We start from the raw sequence: 14,378 nt of genomic DNA, 5'->3' as shown, positions 1-14,378 counted from the left end.
TTATAATATGAAAATCACCTTTACTTGTGGGGGTTTTTCGTCGCCATGCCCTCAGTAAGATGGGTCAGGTACTCAGCAACGCCATGTGACAGGAAGTATGCGGAAACTTAATTTTTTTTTCTTAATATGATTTTCTAAGGTGTCTACTCACATATCATTGATATATAAAACACATATAGTATTTAGAAATGTATTTTTAAGTGGAAAATGACAAGCATACACTTTGGCAACTATTGTTGCCGGTGGGCTTAAATGGGTATGTATGTTCAACTGTGATTCTCCTTGATCGAGTCTTCATTTAATACTGTGTGCAATACACTGAAGTTTCCTGAGGTCCCGCTATTAAATCATCAGCTCCTGACATTTTTATTAACAGTGCACTGTTATGTTCACAATACGCAGATGCCTTTGAAAGATGTGAGTTAGGGGCATTGGTAGCGCAGTGGATAGTGCTGGTGCCCCATGTACAATGGCGATGCCTCGCCGCAGCGGTCGCAGGTTCAACTCTGGCTTGCAACCATTTGCTGCATGTCACCCCCCCACACACACACACTCTCTCTCTCTCTCTCTCCCCCATTTCACTCTATCCTGTACATTGTAATCTCATTTTCTTTGTGTTTTCAAATACTTAAGATGTCTAGACCCCTTAACCTCACACCTACATACAAAATCCTGCAGGATACGCCAAGTATGAAACACACCCTAGGGGGTCGGAGCCAATACTTGTGGCAGACGAAAAAGTGTGAAAACAATGGGTAGGGGCGCCGCTCCGTGCCGCAGACAGAAGGGTGTGAAACACACCGTAAGAGGCGGTCCTCAGGTATAAATGTTTAAGCTTCCCCATGCTCAGGGTCTTTCTTCATTCTGACCACTCGTGTGCTGATTGACACTTCTTTGCAAAGAAAATAAAAACCTTGTCGGCCGGCAGAAGTCTCTATTTCATTATTCACCAGCAGCAGAGAATTTCCACAACAACATTAAAGGCAAAAAGCCCGAAAAAATAATCTTTGAAAGATGTGAGTTAAAAATGACAAAAGATTAGAAAATTAACACGGTTAGCTGAATTTGTTAGCATCTAGCAGATTAAAGTTTCAGACTAGGTTTCTTAAAAACGTGGATATGTTATTTAAATTGACTTAATACATGTGTTTTCTACATTTCTGGCACCCCATTCCCACTTGATTCAATCAGGAGAGACACCTCCACAAATTTATCATCTGTTTGAGTGGCCAGACTGTGAGACCCACGTTACTGACCAAACAAGTTATCAGTGATGGCTGTCAGAATGAAACGTGATTTACAACTTAATATTACCTTCTGAGTTTGCTGTTGACTGGAGGCATGTCACTGTCTCTGTCAGGAATAATCCCTTACAGAGAGGCCTCTTCCATGATGCAAGCAACGTGCTCATCTGTAGCAGAGAGTTGTGACTGAGAAGAGCCTCCTGTGACTGTTGTGTTTTTTTTTGTGTGTGTACCTCTGTGTTTTTGGCATCAAGGTCCAAACCATTTTGTTTCACTTCTTAGATGGTTCTTACAACAGCGAACACAGAGTCAACGGCATCCGTTGCCTCCTTTCAGGCCTCTGATGTTGAATGTCCCGAGGACTCCTCTCTCCCTGATGCCCTAAACACATTTTACGCCTGCTTTGAAGCTTCCAACAACTCCTCCCCCAGCTCCAGGCTCACCGTTCCACCAGGGACTGTGCTCATGAGCTCACAGAAGTATGGACAGACATTTTCAACATCTCACTCTCCCAGGCTATGGTGCCGGTGTGTCTAAAGACTTCTTCCATCATCCCAGTGCCCAAAAGTGCAACAGCTAAAAGTATGAATGACTATTGCCCGGTTGCTATAACCCTGATACTCATGAAATGCTTGGAGCAGCTAGTCATGGCCCACATAAGGAACTAGAGCACTTGGAGAGTGTAGACCTCCAACAAGCAGCTCAGATTTCACGCCATTTTATTATTTTATCCACTTTGCTTCAACCGATCACCACCAAAATTTTATTATCTGTTCCTTGTCCCATTATCAACCTTTCCTGAAAATTTCATCAAAATCTGTTCAGAACTTTTCAACTTATTTCGCAGACAAACAGACAAAACAGACCAACGCTGGTGAAAACATAACCTCCTTGGCGGAGGTAACAATACTGACATCAACACAGATCCACAGCAGTACGCCTACAGGAAGAACCGCTCTACATCAGATGCAGTGTCGTCAGACACCTGGAGAGTGGGGATTTCTATGTCAGGACATTTTTTCTGGACTTTAGCTCTGCGTTCAATACAATCGTCCCGCAGACTCTTGCCAGCAAACTACTGCTGCTCAGACTCACACCTTCCCTTTGCAACTGGGTCCTGGACCTTTTGACACACTGGCCACAGACAGTAAAGATCCACAGCATCTCGTCCTCCCGCATCATCCTCAACACCGGCTCCCCCCAAAGATGGGTCGTGAGCCCCCTACTGTACACGCTATTCACATATGGCTGCTCAGCCAATCACCCAGTCAACCATATTGTGAAATTTGCAGACGACACAGCAGTAGTGGGACTGATATCCTACACTGACGAGTCGTCTTACCGGCAGGAGGTGGAAGATCTGGTGGACTAAGAATAACCTCTGCCTCAGTGTGGGGAAGACAAAGGAGCTGGTCATGGATTTTAGGAGGAGAAGCCTCACCCACTTCCCACTGTTCATCAGTGGTACAGCGGTGGAAATGGTTCACAGCTTCAGGTACCTTGGAGTCAACATTTCCAGGGACTTTAAGTGGACCATAAACACCTCCAACATCTTAAAGAAGGCCCACCAACCCCTTTATTTTCTCAGGAGGCTGAGGCAGGCTGGCCTCAATTCCTCAGTGCTGGCAGCTTTCTACAGGTGTGTGGTGGAGAGTACACTCACCTTCTCCATGACCACCTGGTATGGGAACTGCTCTGCTGCTGACAGGAAGGCGCTGCAGAGGGTGGTGCAAACTGCCCAGAAAATCACCCGCAGCAGTCATCCTTCCATTGAGGACATTTACACCAGCAGGTGCAGGAGCAGTGCAGCCCACATCATGGGGGACTCTACCCACCCAGCCCATAGACTGTTTGAATCCCTTCCCTCGGGTAAGAGGCTGCGGAGCATCAAGTCCAGAACAACCAGGCTCAAATGCAGCTTCTACCCAGAGGCTGTTAGACTGATGAACTCCGTACCTCACTGAATGCACTTTCATCTCTGCCTTACTGTGTCACAACATGCTGCCTTGTTTTTAACGCTGCTGTTTTTATTCCACTGCACTGTTATTTATTATATATCTTAGTGATACTCATTTTGTGTTGTTATTTTAGTCTTACTATTTATTATAGTTTATTTTAGATTTATTGTATTGTACACTGCTGGACCTGAGTACAAATTTTGTTTCATGCAAATAAAAATAAACATGAACATTTACCTGTCCCTGTCACACCACATTCATTTCTTTCTCCCCCTCTCCCTCTTTCTTTGTTTGCTCCATGTTCGCAGGTTGACAGGATGCACCTATCCATAGTAATTATCACCTCCATATATGCTGGTCACTGGCTATTCATGGGCGGGGATGTATGCTAATTGCTGACTAGCTGGAGCACGCTGTCAGTCTGTGATTGATTGACATTCATGAACATACACACGTGCCTACGATCAAACCCGAGTTTCCCGTGGTGTTCATGAATCCAGTGTAAATTTTTAGTACCAAGGTTTTATGTGAAAATCTACACACAGATTTACTAACATTTCATGAATGATGCCCAGTGTGTTTTGGTGAAAAATACCTGTACCTGTTAAACCATAATTGAAAAAGTTAGTTGTCTGGCTATAACACTTTAAAATGCAAATGATGATAATGACAGAAACATTACCTCCACATAGTTTATTCTGGAACTTCTCACAGTGTTCATCGTCACACTCGCAGAAGACACCATGATAACTGCTGCCACTCTCTGTGGTGTGACACTGGCACCTGCCACACACACAGTCTCCTCGACCCTCACACTCAGTGCCATTCTGCCTCTGACAGGATGCTCGCAGGGTACGCTCATCTTTATTGCCAATGGAACACTCACAGAACTGACCAATGGAGCCTTCATTGCAGCTAAATAAAGACATGTTAAAAGGGGCATAAAAACCTGAAATGAACACAAATAAAAATACAACAAACAGCTGTGGTCCCTGAGAGAATCATAACACGTGTGAGCACGTGTGAGGTTTTCTCTGGACTGTCATGGCAGTGCATCAGAGGATATTTTGCATAAAGGCTTCAAGCTATGCTTCTTTGCCCCTGACAGAGAAGAACATATACTGTACTGTACTGTATGTTAATATGAACTTCGAGTTCATGCCAGCTCACGCAATCATTGTGTAGGGAGACGTAAAGCTTACCTGCAAATACCACACTGTACTCTTCCCTTGCCCTTGCAGTGTGGGTGGTTGGTGTCTTTTGGGTCTTCACACTGACACTCACAATTTGTAGATAGGGCCACTGTCAATGTGTCTTTAATGCCCAGTGGTCTGATAGTGAATTTAGAATTTTCCTCCATACATGTGTACGCCGTCACTGTGACATCAAAAGAAATCTGTGTGTGTGTGTGTGGGGGGGGGGGGGGGGGGGGGGCAAGCAATACATTTATTACATTTTGGATATATGAAGGTCACAATGACATATTCACATTCTGGATCCCCTCTTGTATCAATATTCAGTGCATTAGAGGGGTTTTACAGATTTTACAATCAGCTGGATCCCCTTTTCCACCATTGATCTGTCCTGGGAGTCTGAACAATAAACGTTATACCCCAATAGTTGCAGCACAAAATCGTGCCTTGTGTCTTAATTTGACAAATTGCATCTCTGAAGCTCTGATGTTGTTCTGCAAGCTTCATCAGGCTGTGACCTCCAGCACACACTGGCATCAAGTGGCTTGGAAAAGTCAGTGCCTCCAAGTCTGAAGCCATGGTACTCAGACAGAAAAGTGAAATGGTCCACCACCTTGGGAATGAGTAGCTATCTCAAGTAAAGGAGTTCAAATATCTTTAGGATTTTGTTCATGAGTCAGTGTCAGATGGGATGCATGATTTACAGGCAGATTGATGCTGTATTAGTATTAGAAAAGGAAAAAAGGCAGCTGAGCCTGAAGGCTGAAGTCTTCTTGCTGGCTGATACACGTTTGAACACCTCACTCATGAACATAAGTTTTGGTCAATGATCAAAAGAATGTGGTTGCAAATTCAACAGGCCGAGATAAGTTTCCTTCACAACACTGCTGGGTTCATCCTTAGAGATAAGGGAAAGCACTCACACATCTGAAGGGAGCTTAGTGGGGTTAATCTGAGCATGTCCAACTGGGAGGAGACTGAGGAAGAGACCCTGAACATGGTAAAGGGATTGAGTATCCCATCTGACCTTGGGATGCCTTAGGATTGTCCCAGAAGAAGTGGAGGAGGAGGAGGTTAGGGAGAAGGATGTCTGGGCTACTGTACTTAGTCTGGTGACACCAAGATTTGGATGGATGGATGATTTTAATGAGAATCAAAATGTGGACATGGGATGCATCAAATACAATGCCAAAACCTAAAATGGATGCAACAAGAACTATGTGCACTTAATATATGAACATAACCATAGAAAGTAAAAGAAAAATATAAAGGGAATACAAAAAGAACTGACCTCCTGTCCCACTCGTACTTTGTCACAGACCCCTTCGCCGTCAACTGCTGGTTGTGCATGAGCGCATTTAGGAGTGAAAACAACTCTTACATTGTCAGGGAGATCGTCATGGGTCAAAGTTACTTTGGAGGACAACCTCTGTCATGGATTACACATTTTAGAGGGTTGTGAGATATATACACAAATAGCTCAGTATCATGAGAAAAAAATGCATTGGTCATACAGGACAGTTACATGTGCACACAAGGAAGGAATGTCGCAAAATGTATCTGATGCGAACTGACAACTTACATTGTAGGCGTTTTCAATCAATCCAACAACATTTTTAGAATCTCCTGACAGAACTCCCACCTCTGATTTTGGAATCATTTTGGAGAGTTGCTGGAATAAATCAAAAGGTCAAATAAAAAATCCACCAGAGTAAGAATATAATGTGCGCTCTATAAATAAATAAAATGAGATACAGAAGTGAAAGGTACATCTCATTTACCTCGTACACAGTCGACACATTTATTGTCACTGCAAATATGGGCTGAATATTGTTTTTCTCCAGTTGCATAGCTAGTTGGCCAACAGATGGGTAGTCCTGCACACAACAATCAGAGAATTCAGTGAAATTTTTTAAACCTAATGTCCATGATACACCAGCTGGGGTGCTAGTTAAGTGACTGTTTTGTTTTTTTTGTAAGAACACTGTTCAACCCTGTACTGGACTCTGGGGGTACTACTCTCCTCCAATCACGAGCACGCATTTACCCACTTAAATAACATAAACACAGCCGGCCAATCTGGACGTGCCTACCTGAATACGCACACCATATAAGGCAGTTCTTACTGCTGTCCTTTTTCTCTTCAGTGATTAGGAATGTGCCCACTGATTAGCTCTCTACATGAATGAAGTTGCCAATTTAGGAGCCTTGTCAGTGCCTGTCATGTCCATGCATCATTGTGGGCACAGACCTTCCCTACTACTGCTTCAAGTGACTCCTTACACACCATACAGCCAGTTGTGTTCAGCAGCCACCACTCTGCAAAAGTGTGCTTCATAACTGTCCATGTTTCTGGATGGTTCTGGTAATTCATGGTATCTGGTTGCGGAATAATTTTACTGTCCACACATGCCAACCTCAACAAGATGGCTGTATGGCTGCTACTTCCAAACACGGGCGGTGCCACTCTGCAGTCGTTTCTGTAGTCATTTTTGCGCAGCCTAAAGCAGTGATCCACTGCAGGAACAGGACAGCACCTCACAAAGCCACCATCACACCAGCCCTTATTCCCCATAAAGCACACAAGTTTTCATTGAATCAAAGGATATTACAGTTCCTGATATCTTATTGGAAACTGCGGTGGCATGGAGGGCATCCAGTTTATTTCCAACACTTGTACAATAGCAAGCAGGATGTAAATTCAGTTGGTGCTCATTCTTCTCAATGTTTCCTCAATGTTTACTGATGTTTCCATTTGAAAACCCCAACCTGGCTAGCAGATAGCTAGCTAGAAGTTGGCAGAAGGAGAGTTAACAGACTGGTGAGTTGATTTCCTAATCCCAATGAGTGACTCGCAGCCAAATGCCACGACTGCCTAAGGTCAACCACAAAAAGCACCACCAAGACTTGCAAAAGAGACTAAATTAAGCACAATTTTAGCTGAGCTGACAGAGAGGCAACTGAAACCCTGCCAGCAAGTTCAGGAAAGAGCTAAGAGAGTGAATTATTTAAGCGCCCTGTCAGTGCACTGCAGATGTATGCTGCTTTATTGTGACCCCAGCAGAACAGACCAAATCACCTCTTCATTCCCAAGAACTTAAGGAACTCTTTCAGGTCAATAGTGCTCCTACACTGCTCACTGAAGAGGATGTAAGATAGCAGACAATGACGTATGCTGGCCATAGACTGTTTAAAATAATGGATGTAGCTAATGTGACATCACCCATTGGTTTGTGGACTGCCGTTTTGAAGCCTCTAATTCAGCATGATGGTGTTGCCATCTTGGTTCTTTAGAGCCAATAGTGACCATATTTGGACAAGAGGGTGAAGCCTGTCAATCAAAGTGGCTCTGCATTTAAACAAGCTTAACTTTAAGCCTAAATAAAATGTAAACAGGTGAGTTATATTAAAAAAAACACCCCTGGACAGTTGTTATGAATGTTGAAATTAGCTATAGAGATCAAAAAGTTTTTTCGTACCAGGCTGTAAACATGTTTATTTCTGCTGTTAAATTTGGCATGTTGGCATAGGGGTCTATGGGGATTAAAGCCAGCCTCAAGTAGCCATTATAGGAACTGCAGCTTTCTGCACTTCTGTAATAGCTTCATTTTGAAGCTTGGTGTGACCTTTTATACTGTGGAGTCTGCACATATTCAGGTAGGCGCATCCTGATCGGGTGGCTATGTTTATACAAATTTCAATTGGAAAATATGTACTCATGATTAGAGAAAAGTATTACCCAAGAGTCCAGTCAAGGGTTTTGCCTACATTACTAGAACTTGGGTTACAATCTGACCTTTTTTTGTGGAATCAGTGTGGCAATGATGATATTGGTAAGTTTTAATTTATTACAGCTTGGTTCTTATTTTTCATATTATTTCCATCAGTTACGAGAACATGGCACTAGAACACTTTTGACTATTGATTTCTTTATGTGATACTACACATACCATGTCAATGCTATTGGTATAAAGGTTGTTTTCCATATGGCACTGTTCATCATTGGGTTCCAGTATGCCAGCTAATTTTCCATCCCCAGCCATGTGGAATCCAGCATCAGTGGTCAGCACAATCAGTCGAGTGCTGCTGTTCCTCCAACCTATTTTTTCCTGAACAACAATATGTGTTAGGAAACATTTAATCAAGAAAATTTCAAAGGCATTGACTTTGCAAAATTTAACTAGGATGATCATCTATCCTTAGCTTTAACCAAGTTGTGCAAACAGAACCGTGCAAATATTTTAAGTGCTAAGAGCAGATATTGTTGGAAACATAAGTGTAGATATATATTGCAAACTTGTTTAACATATTTTTTCTCCTTACGTTGATATAAAACACCCTTGCATTACTTTTTTTTTTTTTTTTTTTTTTACAAAATTTATTTGCTCAAGTAAAAATGTTTTGTATGAACAGTTTTTCTGAGACACAGAACTGTATTTGAGACATAGCTAGTGGTGTGGGTTGGCTTTCACTAGGCATTTTTTATATCTGTATGCAAAATCCCCTTGAAATATGCACCATCGAGATGGAGGAGACTGAAAAAAAACTGCAGAAAATTCTGTAATCTGTAAATTTGTTCCACCTATGAGGACATCATATACTCTCAGAATGGGCTTCTAATTATCTTTCTGTGTAACTTGTCAATTTTCCTCTTAGTGTGATTCTACCATTTAATGGAGTCTACAGGCTTGACTACTGTTCATAAAGGGTGTTTGTATGCCAGACAGTCAATACACTCTACAATACTTTGCCAGCCTACGAAAGACCTCACAACAGGGGCGTTTTAAGGAGTTGACAAGGTCTGGGGCTAAGCCCAGACCATCTGGGGCTGAGGTGAAGGTATGGACGACCTGCTCTACCTTCCGAGCCACAGCTGCCCGATTGCTTTCTGTAGCTCCGGGTTGGATGATCTGCATTGTCCACCTGTAGACTTCCTATTTCTAAACTATTCTTAGACTGCTTTTGTCTTACCTACGGATCTACATTCTACAAAAAAGTATGGGAAGTTCTTGTCTTCACTCAAAGGCCTTTGAGGTCCCTGAGGTTTGTATTAAATGGCTTTTAAGTATGCTGCTTACTCAGCTTGGAATCAGTTGCAAGATTACCTGTATTTTTGGAAGCTGGTCTCATTGGGTGCATTTGAAGTCATTTTAAATGACTTGAATGCAGTCACCTCTTGCTGTAGATTTTTTGAATGTGTCTTGATGTCTCATAATTCTGTTATGTGTTTGTTTTATGTCTGCAACTATAAATAATATAGTTGCATCACAAACAAAATGCACCTAACTAAAGTCAGACCTTCCTTTTCATGTCGTCCTGATTCATTTGCTTAGTCTGCTCTGGAGTATGACTGAGAGCTTCAACATGCAGCCCAAATGCACATTTCAACAGAACTAAACAGATTCGGTGTGAAAACCCTAATTCAATTCTGTGGTGTACATGTTAGAACATCCTAAGAACTTAGCCTTGTTCTGACATCAGACACAATGGCATCATTCCTTCAACAGGTAGAAATGATTTCCGCACACTTGCATCTATGCAGTGTTTCACATTATTCTTGAGCTTTCAGTCTGTTAAGCCCCTTTTCCACCGAGCAGTACAGTACCGTTCAGTTCAGTATGCTTTTTTTCTGTTTCCACTGTGAAAAGTTGTGGATGGTACTGATAAAACTTTTTGGTACCCCTTCTGTTGGGGTACCTAGCACACAGATCTGGTACTAAAAGGTGGAGCTGTGAACACTGGAGTCTGTTGACTGGTTAATAGCTCAGGGCTGAGCTGTGGCTTGTTTTGAGGCTCATGCAACTCCCGTTCGTACCGTGGAGAGTTTTATCAGTAGTTTTATTAGAGTTTTATTAGTAGACTGTAACTATAAAACGAAAGGATGGTACCTTGTGAATGACTACAGCAACTACAGCAGCTGTAGTCATTCACTGGGCCGCCTGCTGGCGACTTTTAAGGTGGAATGTTAACTTGTAATGTTACTCAATGCGTGAGCTGACAATGTGAATCAGTCAACATACTGTGACAACTTTGACCATTACTTTAATTTATATATGACATACACTTTTAGTAATTAGTGGATCTTCAAGTGTTTAATAATTTCAACCAGATTATGTGAACTGCATTATAATCCTCACTCAGAGTAAAAAAAACACCATGGACCGCCATTCTTATGGGCAACACTAAACCCCCACGCTTACCTTAGAAGGACTAAGTGCACATACCCGATATTTTTAAATATCCCACGGAGAGACTCTCCTGTTTTATTTTGTTCTGAGCCTGTGTGCAACCCCGTTCTGCAGACAGTTAACAAGGTGCAGACTCTCTGAATCACTAGTAATGAGGAAATGCAGTGAGTGCTGGAGATAGCAGTGAGTGACAATCACGCTGCCAACATTTAAGGGTACTGTTTGTGGTGGAAACGCTAGGGTCTAGGTACCATGTCTGAAGGGTTACTTTGGGTTCCAAAGGTACCATACCAAACGTGTTTGGTGGAAATGGGGCCTTACAGCTCTAACAAAGTGTACTACTGTACGTATGCTCTGATAAGTAAGTTTGTGGAAATCTTTTCTACCAGTTTGGACTTCTTGATGTTTCCAGCACTTTACCAAGACTTTGCAGGGTGGAGCAGTGGTGGTCCTGCATCAATTTCTAAACCAAAAGGTGTCAGGGCGCAGGAAAAAAATTGTTAAGTATGGAGCTACATTTATTTCTTTATTATTCAATCAAACAGTGTAGGTTTTGCAATCAAAAAAAGATTTGAGCGCAAAAGTATCAATATTGCAATCAAAAAATGTTTTATTGCAAGTAAAAAATGATTGATTAAAAAACGCAAATCCTAAAGTTTTGTTTGCAAATCCTAAAGTTTTGTTTGCAAGTCAAAAAGTTTTGCGAGTAAAAAGTTGAACCTGGTGGGCGGGGCCTAAACTGAAAGCTGTAAGACACGTCTCTATTGTCCAGTCTCAATCGGAATAACAGCTTGCAAAGCATTTTTTTTTTTCTTCTTCTCTCGGTTGGCGGATTGCAAACAATCTAAAGGTGCACGTCACCTGCATGGAAGCAAGAATGTTTTATTTGGACTGGTGCATGTAGATTGCTTTTGTTTAGCCAGGGCAGAACTATTTGACAGCGTAACGGTCAGTACCGTCAATGCTCCGGGGTGTAGCAGTAATGCCGACTGTTGAGTGTTTCCAGTGGGAGAGAGGGAATCGTGGGTGTAGCCCGCTCTGGAGCCACGTCAAACCCACCAATAGAAACTCTTCTCTCATCCATCAGCGTAGGCCCTGTCCATTAAGTGCAGTTGAAATTGCAAGCAAAACTTTAACTCGCAAGCAAAGAGGACTGACCTGTAAGCAAAAGTTTTTAACTCGCAAGCAAAGAGGACTGATCTGCAAGCAAAACTTTTTAACTTGCAAGCAAAGAGTACTGACTTATAAGCAAAATGATTATACATTTTTACTTACAAACTTTTTGATTGCAGTTCAAGAAATATGCTCTCAAAACAGTTTTATATGATTGCAACAAAACCTCCATACTTAAGTCTTGACGATGTAATTAGCTGGCCCAGTTTTCTAGACCTCAGAAGTCAGCTGTGGTACATAGCTCGTACAGCTGTTGCAATATGTCCATTAAGTAGTGATGGTGGAATGAAGCCTCATGAATCATTTTCTTTATTTTCTGAGCCCACTAGATGGCACTTTTTGTTCAACAAAAGGTTTAAAACACACCAGATTTCCATTCTTTTAGCCTCTCTCTTTAAACCAAGAGCACCATCTAGTGGGCTCAGAAAATAAAAAAATGCTTCATGAGGCTTCATTCCGCTATCACTACCATTAAGCTTATGCTGCCCGCTAACAAGCATAGTCTGTGTGGCATTGAAATGAGTGTTATGCATGATACTGCAACTTGAATGGGCTGAAACTGGTGTTTTTTTTTAGTTTAATTCCTTTATGAAAATAAACCCATGCTTGTTTTCCTTGTGTTATTCACAGTACAGTTACCTTTTTGGTTGAGTCCTTACCCCACACACAGCAGCCTGCATCATAGCATCAAGGCTCCCCTCTGGAGAGTCCAAGTTCCCAGAAATGAACTGCTCTTTCACTTTTTGTTTGAACTCATTTATCCTTGGTGTCATACTAAGCACATGTCTGTAGCCAAAGGCAGCCTGGCACTGCTGGTCATTCTCGCCACATGGCTTCAGAAGTTTCTCCTTGTTGGTGTTGGTGTAAGGCAGGACTGTCTTATCAACAAAGGCACCAAACCCTGTAGTCACAGAAACAGCTATTAATTCCTAATTCTTAAAAAAGATGTTTCAAACATTTTTAGACTATTTAGATGCATAATGGAACATACTGAGATAAATGGCACCACATTAGAACACAGCCTGTACATTTTGTGTAAGTAGCTTGTGCAAATGGGAAACCATACATACTAGTGATGGCCGAATGAAGCCTCATGAATCATTTTCTTTATTTTCTGAGCCCACTAGATGGTGCTTTTTGTTCAACAAAAGGTTTAAAAACACCAGATTTCCATTCTTTTAGCCTCTCTCTTTAAACCAAGAGCACCATCTAGTGGGCTCAGAAAATAAAGAAAATGCTTCATGAGGCCTCATTCTGCCATCACTAATACATACCACAAAGTACCTTAGTACTGAACCAATTGGCAGCCAGCTATCAAGATCAATTTGTGGATTATAGCCTTTGTTGGGGCATCCTGGAGCGTGGCACTGACAAAACCATCACACTGCCTGATTTTTCAGCCTGGCTACTATAACACAAACAGCCAGGCTACTAGAATCTTTAAGCTCCACAGCTCACACCCTACCAAAGCAAAAGTCAAAGTCAAGCCTTAATGCTCATACGCCAGAGAGCACTCTCTTAATATATTCTCTAAATTCAAGTCACACCGCAAACTGGGGAGTGGATCAAAGCAAAGGGCTTGTGACCATGTGGTAGGATTCACTCATCATTATAAATTATCTGTCGCCCCACGCCCATCCTGCAGGCACCCAAGACAGAACTCCTGCCTTAAGTTCAGAGCACAACAAGTCAATCATCAGAAGATGTTAAGTGATGTATTGTCAAAACACTGGCTCTCGAAGTGGATAACATAAGTTACGACTATAACTATGGATCTATGAGACCGAACGATGACCATCACCATGGTCTTTACCTTGAATGATGCCCTCATCTCCCTATCCTCAAGACCTATATATCAACAATGTCATGTGACTGACCTTAGGAGGCTTGGCTCGACGCCCATAAAAGCACCTCGGTGAGCACGCCTCCTCCTCTTGCTGGTGACAAGAGATGGTGACGGCCATCGTTCGGTCTCATAGATCCTAGTTATAGTCATAACTCTATTTCAACCTCACTCAGACCGTCACCACAGTCTTTACCTTGGATGACTAGTACCAACAGTGTCGTGAAGAACAGAGGACTCCACCGCTGAAGCTGCAGAATCTCCGGTTTGGGATGCTATATCTGACCCCTTACCTGGGAGAGAAGGTCCACTCTGACTGGCAGGGCCCACGGCTGACCGTGAACCAGGCAAAGGAGTATTGGGAACCAATGCCTCCTGGGCCACTTGGGGGCTATCAACAGCACCCTGTAGTGGCCCAGGGCAACCCGGTTGAGTAACAGAGGGATCAGAGGGAACGGCGGAAAAGCGTACAACAACCCTTCCGGGCATTCTTGAGACAGTGCATCCAAACCCAGGGGACCTCCCTGACCTTCCAGGGAGAACCACATCCTGCAGTGGGTCGTCTCCACCGATACAAAGAGGTCGGTCTGAGCTTTGCCATATCGGGTCCATAGGAGGGTTACCACCTTTGGGTGGAGCCTCCACTTTCCCAGGGAAGGACCAGTCCTGGATAGGAGGTCTGCAGCCCGATACACAACCCAGATGTTGAAAGGCCCAAAACAGAAGTTCCTGTGCCACCTGGAGGCAACGCAGGGACTTCGTGTGGACTTCCTGGTGAT

At 42.7% G+C, this 14,378-nt stretch overlaps 1 protein-coding gene across 2 annotated transcripts in view; it reads right to left on the bottom strand.

Annotated features, from left to right (window-relative positions):
- Positions 1–14,378, bottom strand: part of itgb2 (integrin, beta 2) — a 74,120-nt gene that overhangs the window by 12,003 nt on the left and 47,739 nt on the right. For both annotated transcript variants that reach the window (XM_033615067.2, XM_033615075.2), the window contains exons 6-12: positions 12,416–12,657; positions 8,346–8,504; positions 6,177–6,272; positions 5,978–6,067; positions 5,687–5,824; positions 4,405–4,598; positions 3,885–4,117 (exon numbers count right to left, since the gene is read on the bottom strand). In XM_033615067.2, the coding sequence (XP_033470958.1) occupies positions 3,885–4,117; positions 4,405–4,598; positions 5,687–5,824; positions 5,978–6,067; positions 6,177–6,272; positions 8,346–8,504; positions 12,416–12,657 (1,152 nt within the window). The remainder of the gene's footprint in view (positions 1–3,884; positions 4,118–4,404; positions 4,599–5,686; positions 5,825–5,977; positions 6,068–6,176; positions 6,273–8,345; positions 8,505–12,415; positions 12,658–14,378) is intronic.

The sequence above is a fragment of the Epinephelus lanceolatus genome, chromosome 14 (assembly GCF_041903045.1).
Source record: "Epinephelus lanceolatus isolate andai-2023 chromosome 14, ASM4190304v1, whole genome shotgun sequence".
Lineage (NCBI taxonomy): Eukaryota > Metazoa > Chordata > Actinopteri > Perciformes > Serranidae > Epinephelus > Epinephelus lanceolatus.
The sequence above is the reverse complement of the archived record's forward strand: the minus strand, read 5'-3'. Positions and strand labels throughout refer to the sequence as shown.